Genomic DNA, 20,175 nt, shown 5'->3' with positions numbered 1-20,175 from the left:
CAAGATTAAAGAACACTGTTCTTTTGTAGGCTAGATTGAAATTTAATTATTCTAGTTTTAATGAGACATAAATTGTAGGGAACAGAAAAAGAAACACCCAAAACATAACATTCTTTTATTCTCTATCAAGTTCAGTGACCAAAGAAATTTAAACAGTTCCTAGATTAGCTTCTGCCTTCTGCTGGAGGAGGAACTACTCAAAAGTGAGAACAGTCCTGGACCCTAGAACTACAAAACTCACATGGGGATGAGATGATGCCTCAGAGTGAGTTCCAATGACACTGCAACATTCTCTGTGTGACAGACCCTGTCTTGGTCCTCACAAGGATGATTATTATCTTAAGTATTTGGGAGATCAGGGGCATGACAGAGAAAGAGACTGTGAAAAAGGGCCTTTCAAAGTCATGTCTATCTGATAAGGCAGAGGCTCTCAACTGCTACATGATGCTACTTCCTGACTCTCTAGGGATTGCTGAGGTCAGCTGTAGGAGTGTCCTTCAGAGCCCTCTGGAGAATCAGCTTGAGGGACTGCCTCTGCCGCTGCCTAAAGGAGCCAACAAAAAAGTAAATGATGGGGTTGGCAGAGCTATTAACACAGGACATGACAAGGGCCACCAGGAGAAACCTACAAGGTAATGAATTAATATCATTATAAAACCAATATAATAGGAACCAGAAAATGCCTAGGGGCACAGCAAGGAGGAAGAAGACTAGTGCAGTGATCAGAATGGTCACATAGAGCCTAGTTAGCAGCATTGGCCTGGAGCTACAGAGGATTCTGACTAACAGGACCAGGCTGGAACCAAGCAGAATCACAACCAAAATAATCAGCCATGCAACACAGATGAAATCAAATGCCTGACACCTATCAGTGTCAGAATCCCTCAACAAGAAACCACAATAGACCCCTTCCAGTATGCTCAGCAGCAAGGACAGAGCCCAGAGCACAGCACACATGATAGTTGACATGTGTCTTGGTCGATGGAAACGATACCAGATGGGGCACAAGATAGAAAGACAGCGCTCAGTGCTAATGGAGCTGAGCATGCTCACGCCTGCAATGTAATAAAAGATCATCACAGTGTTTAAGAACTCTGGGATGGCGACTGAGTTTGAATGAAAGAAGTTGATGAATGTCACCAGAGATCCTATAAGGTGGCAGCAGAGGAAGAAGAAGTCAGCTCCAGCCAGGTTGAGAATGTAGATGGAGAAGACATTCCTGCGTATACAGAAGCCCAGGAGCCAGATAACAACCGCATTTCCTGCCAGCCCAACAGAGGCAATGATGAAAGTCAGCAAACGCAGGATAAGTTTCTCCTTGCCACATTGTGGAGGAACAGCTGGGTCACTTCCATTCATTGTTGTAATTTCACTCCACAAGGCTGGAATGGTGGGATCCATACTCAAAATCCTTTCACTGGTGCCCCTGAGAACACAAACAAGATGTGAGCAGCAACTGCAGCAGGAGCTCTGATTCTCAATACCGACCTGCTAGGTGGAAACTACTCTTCCTGTTTCACAAAGAGTGAAACAGAAGCTTGCAGAGATTAAGTAATTCATCAAAGACTGGGAATTCCTACAGATTTGGCTTCAACTTCAGCTCTTGATGCAGCTTGCTGACCTAGCTTGAGACTGACTCTCTAGCACAAGACAGGTCCTCTCCTGACATGGGAAAATTCTGTGATCCCAACGTCCCCACTATTATCCTAGGCCACGTCATGACCACAGGAGGCAGGAGGAGAAAAGACAGGTACATCCACAGGACAGCAACAGAGCTCTGGGATGAGAAATCCTTCTGTACTAAGTCAGAACTTTACTCTCATGGATAAGAAAGTGGAAGCCTCAGACATGACGCATGGCCACCTTCAGTGACTGACAGAAGGAGAGAGAGGAAGTTATGATTCAAGATCACAAAGGGAATGTGACATCTTGCTGTAACAGGTGTGTGGATGGCCAGTCAACAGAGCAGAGACCTCAGCATACAGGAATCCCTCTGTGACTCTGAAAAGGTTCCCATTCATCCAGATTCTCCAAGACTCACACAGAACAGAAAGATCCTAATGGGAGATGGCAGGATCTTCAGAGCATCAAGGACTATATCCATCCTTCCCACGTTCTCATAGTTCCTATAGATCTGGATAATCTGAGGAGGTTATGATTGATCATGGCCTCTGGTGTCCTTCCTCATGACATATTGGACTTCTTATTTTTGGCACTGAACAGAGTGCCAAATTCACAATTTTGTTTTCAGAGTATAAGTCTTATTTCCCTCCTTTGGTGTCTCACATTATACTCAATGTTCTCTAAAACCTACACCTGCTTGGTTCTCAAGGTTGTCTTTATTGGTCACTATTATGTTTCTGATTACTAGTACAGGTCCTACATACATTTTTTATAATATTTTCATTATCACAGGAAGAATCTGAGACTAAATGAATGCAAAATATATTTTGAGATCACAGAATGAAGAGAAAATCCAAAAGAAATTCAAGTCTCCTGGAACACTGTTCCAGATTTTACTTTTGTTCTCTGTCTCATGTTAATGGGCAGTGAGAAAGAATCAGGGATGTGGAAGCCACAAATGGCTCCAAACATCCATACTCCTCCTTTCTCACATAACAATACTGAGAGTGATAGACCAGAACAAAGACTGTAGTCCAAGCCTCTCTCACTGTTGAAAGCAACATATCACTGAGCATTGGTAAATGGAACGTGGGCAGAAGTGATGTAAGAAACTCCTGGGTTCTGCCATTCCTTCCCTTTTCCCTCCAGGATGGAATGATTATGTATTTGAAGGCCATGAAGGACCATGAGGATGAGGGCACCTCTCTAGACAGAGGGAAGTAGATATTGCAGGGTAACGTGGTGCCTGCCATAATGGAGCTGCCAGTTCTGGGTCTGATCAATACCCTCTTGTTAAATTACTACTCTAACTGGTTCCTCTTTGCTGTATCAAATATCATAGCTTAAAATACTTAGAAACACGTTTCTTCACTATATACCATTCCCAATTCATTTATGATGGTAGTGAGATATTACTTAAAAGATAGCCACCATAGAGGGATATACAAATAAACATTCAGACAAACTTGGAGGAGATAAATGTGAAAATGTATCTATCACTTTGTGAAGGAAAAATTCCCCCCAAAGTGCAAAGTGTGAAAGCCTATACAAAGAGATGGGTTATTTCTCATTTGTTGTCAGAATGCCATGTTCAACCTTTACTACCTCCTTGTGCATCCTAGGAGGAGACATTTCCATGCACCATTAATGGAATCCTTTTGCTCTCACTTCTGGTTGCATTTGCTCAAAAAGACGCATTGAAAGGGGATTGAACGGAAGGAGAAGAATAATTTGGTGATTTTTAATATCCTGGTTTTCTAGGCTAGGTGGTGAGTTGGCAGTGGCAGTGCTATTGTGTTCCTAAGGACACAGATTCTATGTAGTATATTTCCTGTGACCACATTAAAAAAAAACAGCTATTTATTCAGCCATCTCTGAGTCCCAATGATTTCTCTTTCTGATTTTTCTTTTAAAACCTATTGACTTCAAGCTCCTTGATATTACTTTGTTGGTGGGAGTGGTGTGAGTCTCACCATCCCTTGCAACTTTTCCAAATTTGTCCATATTGATACATTTTCCTTTATTAGACTTCTCAATTATCTCATTTTAGGCCACCCGTTTTTTACAGAGATACTGAGAGACACATAAAACAAAGATTTTTAAACGAAGAAAAACAAGTGACAAATTTATTCACAGGATTTAGTTTGGAAAAGCATATGTGTACCCTCATCTTACTTCTTTGGTTAAGGAAAGCAGAGGATTTCCCATTGTTACAGTGAATTTGGACAGTTGTAATGAATAGAGGAATTAGCAAATGTTGGAGAAACAAGGAAGGGTCCCTGTTTACAGCTTTCATTTCTCCCACAGTCAACTGCTAGCACCAAAGTTATAAAGAGGGAGCTTCATATCTCCTGACTTTCCCAGCTACAGTCCCAGTGGATCCCTTCATACACTTTGCCAAAGTGAAGTGGATTATTCCCCATTTGTATATGAACCAGAAGGGAAAAAAAAGAAAAATGATTTGAAAATAAGTTCTTGCTAAATTCTTACCTTTCTTTAATTCTCTTGCCAGCAGTCGCAAGTCGTGCTGAAGGGAAGAGCCTCCTGTACCTTTGACTGTCACTCAAAGACACTGCTCTGCCCTGGAGAAGTGACTGCAGAATCTGAGTGAGGCCTGTTGCTCCAGTGATCATCAAGATGCCAGAAAGCCCTGTGGCTTCCTGTACAGCCCTGCTGACAAATGGAAGTGTGGAGTCTGCTGAGTCATGTTCCTCACAAGATGCTTCTTGACATTTGGTCAAACTCTAATCCCACATCTCAATCTCTGCCCATCCTCACCCAATCAAGTCTCCTTCTGTGGAATTCATTTGGTTTGGGGACTTCTTGCTGCATACAGACCATAAATTCCAAGTAATGTGAGCTTAACATGAAAGGCTACATAACTAAAACTAAATCTCATTTTAATTACTTGCCATCTGCGGCCCTCCATGTCCTGGCCCACTCTTCTTCATTGTCATAGCAATTACACATGCTGGCTTACATGTTCTTTTTGAATACTGAAGTGCATCACACAGAGGGGACCATCTTTCTCAATCCTATTCTTCAGAATCAACATCTATGCTTAGCCATTCTTCTAAATTTTTGTTAGTCATGGTTACAAATTTAAAGTAAACTTACATTTTGTATGTGTTATGTCAAGTTGTCACAGGCTTAGAGCCCAGTAAGGGGAACTCTTTAGGGTTGCCATGGTATTTTTACTACAGAAAAGTAGCTCACATTGTCTCCTTTCACTCCCAGAGGACAGTCTGGGGTAGTGTAATACCATCTTGAGAAATAGTTCACACTGCCCTAGGAGACAGGAGACCCACATCCCCATCTCCGGGGTCACACAAACATTCTATCACACTACCGAAAGGGAATGTAGCCCCACAAATGCAACTGGACTCAGAAGTACAAATGTGACCCAGCACCCTAGCTTATGCAATGCCCTACATTATAGGGGAAAGTGCTTCAACACAGCAGGAGAGGTGCTCGCCTCCAGCACTGTAGAAGCCATGATGCTTACCCACTTTAGGTTTGGGGCGCCTTCTCCCCCCACCTCCTCCTGCCCGCCAACTCCTAGAGAATTGTAGGATTCCCCTGGGATATATATGTACCCACTGGGACTCCACAATGGCACTTCTGCAGCCCCATTACTGCAGTCTGCCCACAGGAACCTGCCTGCCATGGCCACAACAGAAATGACTACACCATACCCTCAAATCTGATGCCAGTGATTACAGAAGGAGACATTATAGGAAAAATGCATTGTGATGTCCAACTGGGACCTACATAAAAGTAGCCAACCAAGCCAGTGATTAAATTTGGATGCATTGACGAGGAATGGCTGAATTTCTGGACATACAACTTATCAAAATTGAATTTCAAGGGCTGGGGATGTGGCTCAAGTGGTAGCGCGCTCGCCTGGCATGCGTGCGGCCTGGGTTCGATCCTCAGCACCACATACAAAACAAAAGATGTTGTGTCCACCGAAAACTACAAAAATAAATATTAAAAAAAATTCTCTCTCTCTCTCTCTCTCTCTCTCTCTCTTTAAAAAAAAATTGAATCTTCAAGACATAGAAAGTCTGAACAGAATTAAGGAGACTGAATCACTAATAACAAGTCTCCCAACAAAGAAAAGCCAGAATTAGGTGGCTTCATTGCTGAATTCCACCAGCTATTAAGGAAGAATACAAATTATTCACAAACACTTCAAAAAATTGGAAAGGAGGAAAGTCTTCAAACTTATTCTCTGATGTTAGTATTAACCACATACCAATATCAAACAAAAACAAAACATAGAAAAAATATAGTTCAATACCCCTGATGAACATAGATTCAAATTTTTCAAATACTAGCAAATTAAATCAAACAACAACAACAAAAAAAAAACATCCATCATTATCAAGTTGCATTTATCCAAGGAATGAAAGGATGGTTCAAAATTGCAATTCAATAAATGAACTATATATTAACAAAAGAATGAAGAATTATTTTAAAAAAATTTTGTAGTTGTAGATATACAAAATGCCTTTATGTGTTTATTTTTATATGGTGCTAAAGATTAAACCCAGGGCCTCACAAGGCTAGGCAAGGGCTCTGCCACTGAGCTATAGTCCCAGCCTCTGATAAATTTTTATAACTATCTCAATATATCAGGAGATTTGATCAACTTCAACAGCTCTTCATGATACAAACTCTGAATGAGTTAAGTGTAAGAGGAATGAGCCTCACGATAATTAGGACTACATGTATTAAAGTCACTGCAAACATCATTTTTAATGTAGAAAAAGCTGAAAGCATTTCCTCTAAAATCTGACACCAGCACTCTGCTCACTCTTATTCTATATGCTATTGGAAGTCTTACCCAGACAGAAATTAGGAAAAAGAAAGAAATTGAAAACATACAATTAGGAAGGCAGAAAATCAAATTGTACTTTTTTATGTGATATGATTTTATGCTGATAAACCTAAAGATTCCACCAAAAGACTATGATATTGTTATGGTGTAGGCATGAGGGGTCCCCCAAAAGATCCTGTGGGAGACAATGCAGGAATGTTCAGATATGAAATGATTAGTTTATGAGAACTGTAATATGAATAGTGGATTAATCCACTGATACGGATTAATTTGGATGGTAAAATATTTTGCCCCTGATGGACAGAGTTGCTCCCTGCTCCCTGGATGCAGTGAGTTGAGCAGCATTCCTCTGACACACTCTTCCACCATGATGTTCTGTCAGATCTTGGGCCCAGAGTTATGGAGTCAGCTGACCGTGAACAAAACCTCTGAAACCATGACCCAGAATAAACTTTTCCTCCTCTAAATTGTTCTTATTAGGTCTTTGGTCACAGTGATGAGAAATATGACTAAAACACAGGGCATGCATTTGAATTTCTGGAGCACAGAATTGTGTCTGAAACTTGGAAGATGTTCAGCATCTATGTTTCTCAAGAAGCTCCTGATTGAAAATCACACAGTTATGGGGCAGCTTGAAAAGAGTGGCTCATACATCTGGGTTCACTAGAGTCCTGCAGGCACCACCACTCAAAGGACCAGAGGATTCCCTCTGCAGCAGACCAACCTGAGGAAAGCCTTGCCTTTTGCCCTCATTTAGCCTTACTGGCTTCTCCTGGGGAGAAGAATGGAGGGAAGGAAAAAGCTTATCCAAGAATCACCTTTATTTCAATACCAGTGATGGATTTTCTTCTTAGTTACACCTTGAGGATATCTAGGAAGACAGAAAAGACATGAGAGTCCTTCGTAGCACATTTTGGGAGCTATCACTCTTGGCTGTTTATGCATTAAGTGAATATTTAAATCTAGTAGATCAATCACTCTGCTAATTCCATGCATAACGAACACCTGTTAAATAAATATCTGACTCTACATTCCATCTAGGAAACACACTGATTGATTCCTGGAAATGCTGAGTCCTCGTGGCCTTTCACTGAAATAAGTGTGCCTGTGCTCTACCTTAGGGCAGTGAGTCCTCTGCTTTAAAAGGACTCCATGGACCTGTTTCCAATTCTGCTTATGCCAGTTGAATTTGTCAATATTGCTGCCTATTTTATCATAACAGAATGTAAATCAAAAAAGTAAGAGTACAGTGAAAGCTAATGTAAATATTTAAAAAATTTAAAAGGTAGATTTAAAAATGTTTTAGTAAAATAGTTGCAAACCTGAAAACTATACTATGATGAATAAATTTATGAATAAAAAGAATACCCTGGTGCACACTACTCTCTCTAAAATGATAAGATCTCTGCTATAAATAATCTGAACTTCAACTTATAGAAAATGCTTGAGGAATGTGAGTCCTGAAAGATAGAGAGGCTAGAAATCGATTTGCTGAATTTTACTCAAAAAAAGTCATTCACTCCTCTTCATTTTTGATGAATTAATTCAGGTAAAAAATAAAACATTTGTGTTACAAATTTATCTTACAATCATTACATGTACATTCTCAACTAATCTGTAGAGCTATGGTACTCGATATGTCAGTAAGCGGGCTTCCTACTGCAATATCACTTAGTCAGTCTGTTTATTCTGTAAGTACTTATTTAGCATCCTCCATGTTCAAGCCCTCATGCCTGGCACTGCAGATACAAAGACAATGAACCCACCCTCAAGGAGTTCATAGTCCATGAAAGGAAGGAGTCTAGTGTAGTAAAGACTGCCACACAATGTGACACATGCAATCATAGAGATGTCTGGGGGTGTACAAGGGTGTTTACAGGAGGGGCTGATCTGACAGTTCTAACTTTTCTTTTTTTCCAAGATGAGGAGAATACCACACCACCCACCCTTCCAGATAGCATGACCACATGGTTCAGAGAACTGTGAGAATGTCCACTAGGTGATTCCTCATAATGGAAACAACTTCAGCAAACAGTTTCCCACTGATGAAACATTAAAATTCATTATGTTGAATTTTCTAATGGCCTATTAGCATCTACCTGTAAATGAGAGGGGTGGCAGTGATGCTCTTTCTGGAAGATGGCATGGAATGTGTCGTGCATCAGTATCATTAATGCATAAATGGTGGCTATTATTATAAATGAGATTTGCCTTCTGGACTCCAGGAGATTACAGTGGAGTGTGGAAGAATAGGACCCTTACATATATCTCTCACATTGACAGTATTGACAAAAACAGAAAAGGGAGTAGAGAAGGGGGAGATCTCAGAGTATACATGTGGCTCTGAGTAGATAAAGTTTCTTCAAATACCTGGAATTTGAACAGATGACTCCAACTTACCACACAAGAAACCTATTATCAGTCCAATCATCTCCTTGAGGTGGCAAGGGAAACCCTGGGTCAGGATAGATGGAAATGGCAGAAGAAATTGATCATGTAGTTACTTCTGTGCCATCTGGAGTAAAAGTGTGCACATGAATGCATTACTACTGAAACATGAAAGAAATAAAAGAAAAGCCATCATTGAATGGCCTTATATTGTACTTTATTATTTGTTAGAAAGCCCCGCAATGAAAACATACATTGCTTGATATTCCTATCTATGTTCCAAAATAGCAGGGATTACTTATACTAATTACTAACAATGCTAGATGGAAAAATAAAGGCTCCAGAATAAAAGTACTGAGAATGAGGAGGACTGAGAGATGGTGAACTGTGAGTGAAAATGGGGTAGGTGCCAAGAAACACCTCAGGGTAGAATTGTGTCAACAGCTCTGAACTCTGAAGTTCTTGGAGTCCTGGTACAGAAAATTGCTGGGTGGTCTAACATCTTGATAGGTTCCCATGGCCACCAGCTTTCATTCCATTTCCCTTGTATACATTTCAGAAACTGAGGACAAGCAAGGGTCCTCTGGCATTTCTCAAAGTCAGAAAGGCTCTCCTCCCTCAAAACTGAACGATTCTTCACCTCCAAACAAAAGCATGGATGGAAGGCGTGGATAGACACCAAGAATTTTCTTATTCCCACTTATAGTCTTTAGTCTATGTTCACATGTCTGTGTTTCTACTTTGGGGTGCTACATGCAGGAAGTCATACTTATTTCTTAAGGAAAAAGCAAGGGACAGAAACCTCCCTCTGAAAACTGGGTGCTGGCAGCCTCAAAAGTGGGAGTTCTCAAAGGGGTCAACCAGATTATTCTGTATTCTGATGCATCCCCCCATATCCTGCCCTTTGTTCAAACCATTCAAATCTACTGTCATTGGTAGAATTCTGCCTCTTGAGTTCATTTAAGGGGCCAAGTGATATGCAGCATTTCATCCCAGAACTGAATGGCTGAAGATCCAGGTCTCATTGTTTCATTTGCTTTTTGAAGTTATTTGTTTTTATTATCCCAGGAAGAAAGCATTGACACAAATTGGAATTTTTGAAGAGCACGTCATGATAGAAGTATTTACAAAGATGGGCAGGTTAAGGAAAAGTGACAAGTGCATGGGAAACAGGGAAAGAACAAGGGAAGGAACACTGAGGAGACAGGGCATTGCAGAGGTGGGAGAGAGCATAGAGATGGACAGGCACTGCCTCTGCCAACACAGAGACTCAGAGAGCCAGGAGATGTAAAACCCAAGTTCCTTTCCTCCTGTCCTCTGCTCTCCTGGGTGGTGTCTTCTTGTGACTCTATTCAACCAGAAAGTTGGATGAAAATAAGTGACTCATAAGTGTCACAGACACCTTCCTCTTGATATGCCAAACCAAACAGAGAAGGAAGAAAGGAAAATTATTTTGACAAATGAGACTATCCCTCAAATCTCCTTCTCTCCTTCTATTTCCTGGAGTTTTCTCTACCTAATTCTCACTGAATTGTTTATGATGGTTGGAAATTAAAGGGCCACAATAGCAGTTACTTACAGAGAGGTAAACAAGAAAAGGCTGGATGGGAGAGGCTAAACATGAGTGGCAATTGTGAAGATGCCCAGAAACACTTCTCTGAGGGTCACATCTTAAACTGCTCTGGTTTCCTGTTTGCCCACAATCCTTTACAGAAAATAAAAGGAATAGCTATTCAGCATCTTGATAAGTTTTGCTTATTTATTGCTTTTTACTTCAGTTCCTGTAAACATCTCCTGTTTTAGAAGAGAGAAGGGTTCTGTGGTGTCACTGAATCCCAGAAAGTCTCTCCCCTTCAGCACAGATCAACTTTCCTCCTGTGGCCAGAGAATGGAAAAAAAAAGGTAAGGGTATTTTCTAAATGCTTTCCTGTTTCCAATGATTGCTAATATTTTTGTTCTGAGTTCATATCTCTATGTTTCTACCTTGTGATGCTACAAGCAGGGGGTCATGGGGTTCCTTCAGGGAAAAGCAGAACAGATGATGCTTCTTTGTTAACACTGGGTCCTGGCATCTTTGACTGAATGTTCTCAGAGAGTTTCTCCAAACCATTATCCCTTATGATTCATCTCCCTACATTTTCCCCTTTATTCTGGACATTCAAATCCATCATCACATGGAGTACACTGCTGGTTACATTCATTTGAGGACCACAGTAACATGCGGGAATTGCACTGAGAGCTTAGCTGCCATACACCCAGATTTTATTTTATTTTTGAGGGAGTGTGGAGGGTACTGGGAAGTGAAGTCAGGGATACTTGACCACTGTGGCACATCCACAGCCCTATTTTGTATTTTATTTAGAGACTCCAAAAGTGTGACTGAGTTGCTTTGCATCTTGCTTTTGCTGAGGTTGGCTTTGAACTCTCAATCCTCCTGCCTCAACCTCCTGAGTCACTGGGATTATAGGCATGTGCCAGGACACCCAGGTCCCAGGTTGTCATTATGTTACCTGCTTTTAAAAATTGTTCTTTTTTGCATATTTAAGAAGAAAAGAGCAACCCAAAAATTAAGTAATTGAGTATTTGTTTATTTGACTCTTTACAAAGATAGAGTTAAGAATAATTAACATGGTATAATAAAGTAGCTGGAGGCAAGCAAAAACAAAGCATTATAACCACCCCTACATTTATAGGGACAAGAGAGAGAGAAAGAACCACAGCTAATTGTACCAGTAGCAGTGGACAACCAAGCAGGAGGAGAAGCACTGCCATTGCAACTCACAACCTCACAGGCAAAGAGCCAGGAGTTGAAACGTTCAAATCCCTCTCTCTCAACCCCCACATGTTCCAACTGAGGTTCTCAGAGTGGAGGTAACAGAGCTTGTAGATTTCCTCCCATATCCCCTTATGGACAACCAAAGCTGTGGGAGCTTTTATATCTACAAGACCTCATGTTGGATGCATTCACTTCTGTTGCCTCTCTGCACACCAGAGAAGGGTGTGCTCTTTTTTGACTTGAGGGTCCATGTGAGTTCTCTGGCCTCCAAGACCCTGGCTTCCCTTGCAAGACAGAGGAGAGCTTCTATATTCTCATCTGTTCCTGACTAGCTTCCAAGCACCTCATTTTTGCCCTATTTCACTTGCTTTCCTTCTTCTCATTTCTGAAGTTTATTTATTCTTATATACACATTATAAGAATGTATATAATATTCCATTCTTATATACACAATATTTAAGGCCAACTTGGATTTAACTTGGGAATTACTCCTCTGCTTCCCACCCCCATGTAGATGTAATCAACAGCTCTGTGGTGCTGGGTCAGTAGGGCCAAAGAGTGGGCTCTGAGGGGGCACTACTGAGTTCATCCACAGTATTGGACCACAAGAAATAATTCATTTTCTCTGTGATCTAATTTTATCATATTTTTAGTAGAAATGATACAAATTCTCACTTCAGAGGTCTCTGAAAGAATTCAAAGAGAGAATACCTTATGACTTCTCCATCATCTATTATTATTCATTCAGGTTTGAGATAATTCACTTTCTCTAGATAAAATATATGCAAGCATCTTTCCATTCCAACCCTATAACTTTTGACTTCTCCTCATAGATTACCCTCACACAAGACTTCTACCTACAAAGCAAACTCTATTGTGAGAAAAAATGGAAAAGATTTATATTGGACACTTCACAGCCCAACAATTAATAGCTTTTCCTTTTTTAATGTTTTCATCCTTCAAAACCTTTTCTTGGCACTCAGACCTGAACCCCTCTTATTTCTCTGTCCTACAAATTGCTGGGCAATTCAGCTCAAACTCACATCCTAACCCCATACTCTGCATCAAAATGTTACAAAGTACACAGCAAAGCCATTTTTGTTCCTTGCTTTTGTGGCCCATCAGTGGTCAACTCCTGTTGTTTGGATAAACATAAATAAGTCTTCTAAACACACTCAGTTGTCCACAAAAAAATAATAATGAATGATATTTTCCTCATCTAATTTTACCTTAATGTTTTAACTCCTTTAATTATATTTCATTGTTGTTTGTCCATTTAATCCAAGTCTTCTGTCACCATTAGTCTCCTTATTCATGCATCCATTCACTGAATAACCATTGTGAATACAGTGTATAGCACCAGATCTAGACAGGGGATATGCATAGTGTGGCTGTCCTCTGTGGCTGATACACTGAGCCATTTCTATGACACACTTAGCCATTTCTAGCCTATCAGGCCCAACCATCCTTACACCTGCCCTACCAAGAGGTCTCATTCCTTTAAAGTCCTGAAATGAGTCTTTTTTTCTCCTAAATACAGCACTGTTAGTCATGAGTGTGCTGTGGGATCATCTTTGCCTTTTTAAAAACCTGAACCTGAAGGAAAAATTCTGGCCCAGGAAAGGATTATGCCTTTGACCACAGTCCTTTCCTGGTATCTCAGATCCTATCCCAGACTTTTTCTGGAGACATGGCATGACCTCTGGCAGGAACAGGAGGGGTGCATGATCAGCTATAGAATATTCCTGTCAGTAGATGAACCTGTGCAGTAGCACCCAGCATAGCGTTTAGAGTCGACATGAATTGAGTTTGAGTCCAGAACCTCGGACTCCCTGGCCTTTTTAAAAATAATTTTTGCAACCATCTGTGTCCTCCCCTTAACACAGGGGCAGTAATTCCCACACAGCAGGGTGGTCCTGGGAATCAGGGGTTATGCAGCAGGAACTCATGACTTCTTTATGTTCCTAGCAACTACTCTGGATATTTTCTGATACTAAATCCAACCACCCCAGCCGAGGGGACAGAATTCACCATGGTGAATGGAAGTAACCAGACTTTTCCTCAACCTGTCAACCTATGGACCTTGATCCCAGGCTTGCTGACTCTCATCATTGTGATGACTTGGCTGGCTGGAAATGCAGTTGTGCTCTGGCTTCTGGGCTTCCACATGTGCAGGAACACCTTCTCAGTCTACATCCTCAACCTGGCGGGAACCGTCTTCCATTTTCTCTGTTTTCATGTTATAGCTTCTCTGCATGAACTCAGCCCCAATTTTGTTTCCATTTTCAACTTCATCATCAAGTACTCTACCATTGTGATGATGTGGTCCTACCTTACAAGTCTGAGCATACTCAGCGCTGTTAGTGCTGAGTGCTGCCTGTCCATCCTGTGTCCTGTCTGGTACCGCTGCCACCAACCAAGACACGTGTCAGCTATCATATGTGCCCTACTCTGGGCCCTGTCCCTGCTGATGAGCATCCTGAACAACAACCACTGTGACTCCCTTTTTATGGATTTAGACTTCTCATGGTGTCAGACATTTGATTTCATCAGAGCTGCATGGCTGATTTGTTTATTTATGGTTCTCTCTGGATCTAGCTTGGCCCTGCTCATCAGAATCCTCTGTGGCTCTCAGAGGGCACCGCTGACTAGGCTGTATTTGACCACTGGGCTCACAGTCCTGGTCTTCCTCTTCTGTGGCCTCCCTGTAGGCATCCTGGAGTTTCTGTTGCCTGGATTCATAAAAACCATATAAATCTGCATTTTGATAAGAGGACTGCTTTATTTCTGTATAGCATTAACAGCAGCACCAACCCTATCATTTACTTCTTCGTTGGTTCCTGTAGGCTGCGGCTGCATCAGCAGCACCAGCCACAGTCACTCAAGTTGGTTTTGGAGAAAGCCTTCAAGACATACCTGAGGTGGAGAAAAGTGGATAAAGTCCTCCTCAGGAAACTATGGAGAGTCCAATATCCTCCTAATATAGTGATTCTGCATCTTCAAGGGATCCTTAAAAGAAGTAGTACCTCTGGAGGATACATAGATGATTGTATAGAGTCCAAAATTGACATTCATATATAATATATATGATATATATACCATTTTTAAACAATATATTTATTATTGTATAAAATATTCATAATAAAATTCATCATTTTAACCATTTTCATCTGCATAATTCATTGGTGTTAAATATTTTCACATTTAAGTACATTTTGAAGAGCAATAGTTTTTATATTTTATGAAGTCTAATTTATCGGTCTTTTAATTTTATGATTAGTGCATTATGTGCATCTAAAATTATAGATGTGCAGCACCATTTCTGGCTACTTACTATATTTCTCTTCTTTACTGATCAGTCTACTAGAATTTTATGAATATCATTACCATTTTGAAGTGCTACCTTATAGCTTTGACTTTTTTCTCTATTATTTGCTTTTCATTTCATTGACTTCTGTTTATTGTATCTTCCTATTTATCTGGGCTTGAAATTCTATTGAAGCTTAAATCTTTATGTTTAAAATTCTTTGCATTTTATAGAATTCACCAGTGCAGTCATTTAAACCTGAAGCTTTCTTTGTAAAATACATTTTAATTACAAATTTATTTTCCTTAGTTAATAGAGGATTACTTTTGCATTTTTGTTTATTCTTGATCAAGTTTGGTAAGCTGTATTTCTCAGAGCATACTTTTAAAAATTGCCAAATTTCATCAAAATCCTTCAAAACAGTTTTTTATTATTACTTTTATAATATTTGTAGTATACATTGTGATTGACTTTTTGTGATTCCTCCTTATACAGGTGAGAAAAGGAGCTGAGAGCTATTTCAATCAGCTTCAGATGTAGGCCACTTCAACTAGTAGGTCTGCAAACAACACAAAAAGAGAAAGAGCTTAACACCCCTAGCCCAGGTATATTCATTCTCACATTCTCATTCTCATTCTCATTCTCATTCTCATTCTCATTCTCATTCTCATTCTCATTCTCTCTCTCTCTCTCTCTCTCTCTCTCTCTCTCTCTCAATCGGAAAAGATACTTGGGTGTACACAATGAGCATCAATCCTTGTCAACTGTTTAGACCACCTTCATATTATCACTCCTTGTACGTTAATACTAAAGAATCTAAGTCACCATACTATAGCAATACACACATACTCGTGTTTATAATAGCACAACCCACCATAGCCAAACTATGGGACCAGCTTAGGTGCCCATCAATGAATGAACAGACACACAGTGAAATTTTGTTTAGCCATAAAGAAATATAAATTATGTCAGAAAATCAAGGATTATATGATTTCTCTCAAAGGATGAAGGAAAAGAAAGTTAGGAGACATCTCAGATAACCACAGGGTGATCAGTAGAGGAAAAAGCCCAGGAGGTAGAGGAGGGGAAGAAAAAGGAAAATACTACCGGGGAACAATATTAGCCAAATTATATTGTTATATTGTGTGCAATTAGGTAGTAAATTCCACCAACTATGATGCACCAATAAAAACATGCAGAAAAAAGATTTAAAACTGAAAAAAAAGTTACAAAGCCATTTGGTGAGTGAGAAGTGCCCAGCTTCTCTCTAATTGCTGGTGGAAAATTGTGATGGCTAGCCATTTTATGGAGATCATGCCTCAGTCTGCAGTGCTGGAAGAAAGTATATTTTTACTTCATCCCACCTAGAGGTACCAGCAAATAATATTGCACAGAATGCCATTGATATAGCAATATGATTAACCTGTACAGCGGGATCCTGGTTAGCTGAAGGCTGCTGACCATCCTCTTCCCTCATCATTGGCAATGGGAGAGGAATGGAGCAGAACAAAGTGCAAGACACTGCCAGGGAGAGCAGCAAGTGGGGAATAATCTAGAACAAAAGCCAGCCATTGGCTGCAGCCACCTGGGCCCCAGTTGTCAGCTGAAACTAGTAGTGGTCCACTGTCACATGCAACCCATATTAAATTGCTACCATGTGTGACCCATAAGTGCACTGCTGCATGTACCACCAGTCATGTCCACCTATCCCGTGCCTTCATCATGGGTCACCCAGCAGCACAGCTGCCCAGTGGCTGTACATTTTCCATAAGCTGCCATGTCTCTCACACCTCAAAATCTTCATGGGCAAACTCACACCTCTTTTGGCATCTCTGGCCCTATAAAGCAGTTCTGTAGGTGGGTACACAAAGCTGCAGTACTAACCAGGGAGAAACTTGGCTGCTAAGCCACTGATATTTAGGATAAATTTCCTCTGATTAAAAAAAAGACTAGTAATTTCTCAGGCCCTCACTCCAAAGAGTAGAGGGATCCTCTGAGATTGGTCAGAATGAGGTTCTGGGGGATAAACTAAATATACATCTCCCCAACTCAGTGGGGACATAACTGGTATGGTTTCCACCTCTATGTCCAGAGAAACTTTGAAGATAAACCAAAGAGGCATGGGCATGTAATGACCCTTCTATAACCTTACAGGATTCAAGTCTGGATGGCCCAACGGGAAATCTCTCCATTTCAACTCAACAAGGAATGAATTAAGACTCTCTGAAATACCACCTCAAATGTCATTATCTTCTAGGTAGATTTTGTAGGTCATTTGATATTGCATGTGTTAATCCAATTTTATAAATTTCCTTTATAATTTAATGTGATAATTGGATTTATGTTTTATAGTTTTTCTTATCATCTATTGTAAATTCTCTTTAGTTTTTGTCTCTCCTTTCATTATTTACTCTGTCTCTTCCACCACCATTTGTCTTTATCCTTTCTTTTTTTCACATTTATTCCCTATAGAGTTTATTCATCTTATTTTCTTTAATGCCTAATTTTTCAGCCAGTTGTAGAGTATTACTTCATCCTTACACATTTGGATTAGTGGAAATGTCAAGTCATTTTCTGAAAGCTTTAAAATGGTTTATTAGTATATGGGTTTGCTCTATAGTGTTCACAGTCACTAATGATTATTATCTCCTCTCAAAGTGGCCTTAGAAACTGAACATAGCACTGTGATCACATTGAGCAGGAATTTCACCTTCAGTCTACCCACACCTCACAGCACACAGTAAAAAGAAAAAAGTTCATTGAAAAACCCTCATAACAGTGGAAGAGATGCCCATTGAGGCCCATGAACAAATATCAACATATAAATACTGTAAACAAGTGTCAGAAACACAGTAAAGGCAGTTCTAAGGGAAAAGTTATAGCATTTGAGTGCACACATTAAAAAATTAGCAAGACCCCAAATAAATATCCTAATGATGCATTTCCACAGTCTGGCTGGGCACGATTCACCAGCCACTTATTAAGCAGAAATGAACTTTATTTTTAGAACACACATGATGCACCACACAAGCTCTTCAGGAATTCCCTCAGAGCCCAACTGCCACCACTGGCTTCCGGTGAGCCTCTCAACCCCCCACTCCTCCTGCTCTTGAGGCTGATTGGCTGGGTCATGTGGGCAGAGCCAAATGAGTCCCCCAATGAGCAGCTCCATGGTCTGAAAGGGTGGGGAAACAGCCCAATAAGCATCACCACAGAGGAGCCAATCAGCTGGCAGCTGGAAGTTTGCTGGGGCCACTGTGAGCCAATCAGCTGGAAGTTTGCTGGGGCCCCTTCAGCTGTGGCTCTCAACAATGCATCTAAAGGTCTTGGGAAAACAAGAATACATCATTTCCAAAACCAGCAGAAGGAAATAAATAATAAAGATCAGAAATTAATGAAATCGGGAATAAAAGAAGAATACAACAGATCAATGAAGGAAAATGTTGGTTTTCTGAAAAGATAAAAAACTTGACAAACCCTTAGGCACATTAACCAAAAGAAAGAGTAAGAAGATCAAGAGTAATAAAAGTAGAGTCAAAAAAGGACCTATTAAAACAGATACCACTGAAATCCAGGGCATCATTAGATACAATTTTGAAAATATATATTTCAATAAATTAAAAAATCTACAAGAGATGAACAAATTTCTAGAAACATAGGCCTACTCAAATGGAACCAAGAGGGCATAGAAATAAATAGGCCAATAGCAATTAAAAAGATTAATGCAGGAAAAAGAAACTTTGAATAAAGAAAGTCCAGGACCAGATGGACTCACAGCTAAATTCTACCGGACCTTTAGAGAATAAAGAGTGTCCATGCTCCTCAAAATTATTGCAGGAAATAGAACAGAGGCAAAATTTCCCAACTTATCATATGAACCAAGTAAAACACAAATACCAAAACCAGGTAAGTCCACTTCAAAGAAAGGAAACTCCAGACAAATATCCTTCAGGACATAGATACAAATATTCTTAATAATATATGAATAAACTATATGCAACAAGAATTTAAATGATTGTTCATCATGATCAGGTGGATTTCATTCCACGGATACAAGGATGGTTTCTTATATGGAAATCAATACTTATAATACACCACTTAAATAGAATCAAGAGAAAAAAATCACATGATCATCTCAATAGACTCAGTAAAAGCCTTCTACAAAATTTAATATCCATCCAGGACAAAAAGCCTTAAACAACTAAAAATAGAAGGAACTTATCTTAAAGTCATATATACGATATATGACAAACCCAAAGCCAACATCATGCTGAATAGGGAAGAACTGAAACATTTCTTCTAAAATCAGGATTATGACAAGGAGGCCAATGATTTCCACTCCAATTCAATATATTATTTTAAACTTCAGACAGACTAATGCAACAAGTGAAGGAAGTAAAATGGATACAAACAGAAGTCAAATTATCTGTGCTGAAGATGATATAATTTTATAACTTAGAAGATTTTCAAAGAAAATATGGTATATACACAGTGGAGTTTTATTCAGGCATAAAGAAGAATGAAATTATGTCATCTTGCAAGAAAATGGATGGAACTTGAGAGAGTTAAGTAAAGGAGGTGAAACTCCTTTAGTCAAGGATCATATTTGTTTTCTCATATGTGGAAGCTAGAGAGAGTGAAGATGAAGAAAATGTGGAAAGTAACTTTAGAAAAATAGAAGTGAGGACAGTACAGTAGAAAAAATAGATAAGGGGGATGGAGGAAAGAAGTGAAGGGTGAAATACTGGGGGATTAAGTTAACCAAATTATGAAATGTGCATGTATGCATATGTAACAATGAATCCCACTATTATGTAAGATTACAATACACCAACAAAAATATTTTTTGAAAATCCCAGTGGTGTTATTTTTCACAGAAACTTTTAAAATCCTAAAATTCATATGGAACCACAAAATACCCATGATAACCAAAGCAATTCTGAGAATAAAATCAAAATTGGAAGTGTCACTTCCAGATTACTATTATATTACAAAGCTATAGTAATCAGAACAGAAGGATACAAAATGGTATGGTATAAATATTATGGTAAATGACATAAAAACAGACACATAGGCCAGTACCACAGAATAGATAGTCCATAAATAAATCCAAACTTATATGACCAACTAATTTTCTACAAAGGCACCAGAAGACACAATGGACAAATGATAGTCTTCCCCAAAAAATGTCCTGGGAAAGCTGTATTTCTATAGTCAAAATAATAAAATTATGCCTTT

The 20,175-nt window shown here is 39.6% G+C and overlaps 1 protein-coding gene and 1 pseudogene across 1 annotated transcript; one reads left to right on the top strand and one right to left on the bottom strand.

Moving 5' to 3' along the window:
• Positions 1-462: 462 nt before the first annotated feature.
• On the bottom strand, positions 463-1,401 carry LOC113194266 (mas-related G-protein coupled receptor member X2-like). Its single transcript, XM_026405281.2, has one exon. The coding sequence runs from the start codon at positions 1,399-1,401 to the stop codon at positions 463-465; it is 939 nt and encodes a 312-aa protein (XP_026261066.1).
• A 266-nt stretch (positions 1,402-1,667) lies between these two features.
• LOC113194267 (mas-related G-protein coupled receptor member X2-like) lies at positions 1,668-14,611 on the top strand (annotated as a pseudogene).
• The last annotated feature ends 5,564 nt before the right edge of the window (positions 14,612-20,175 follow it).

This window comes from Urocitellus parryii, chromosome 4 (assembly GCF_045843805.1).
Source record: "Urocitellus parryii isolate mUroPar1 chromosome 4, mUroPar1.hap1, whole genome shotgun sequence".
NCBI lineage: Eukaryota > Metazoa > Chordata > Mammalia > Rodentia > Sciuridae > Urocitellus > Urocitellus parryii.
This window is presented reverse-complemented; position numbering and strand designations above follow the sequence as displayed.

Excerpts from the sequence above, each read along its gene's own strand:
- LOC113194266 (XM_026405281.2), bottom strand. The coding sequence starts at position 1,401 with ATGGATCCCACCATTCCAGCCTTGTGGAGTGAAATTACAACAATGAAT.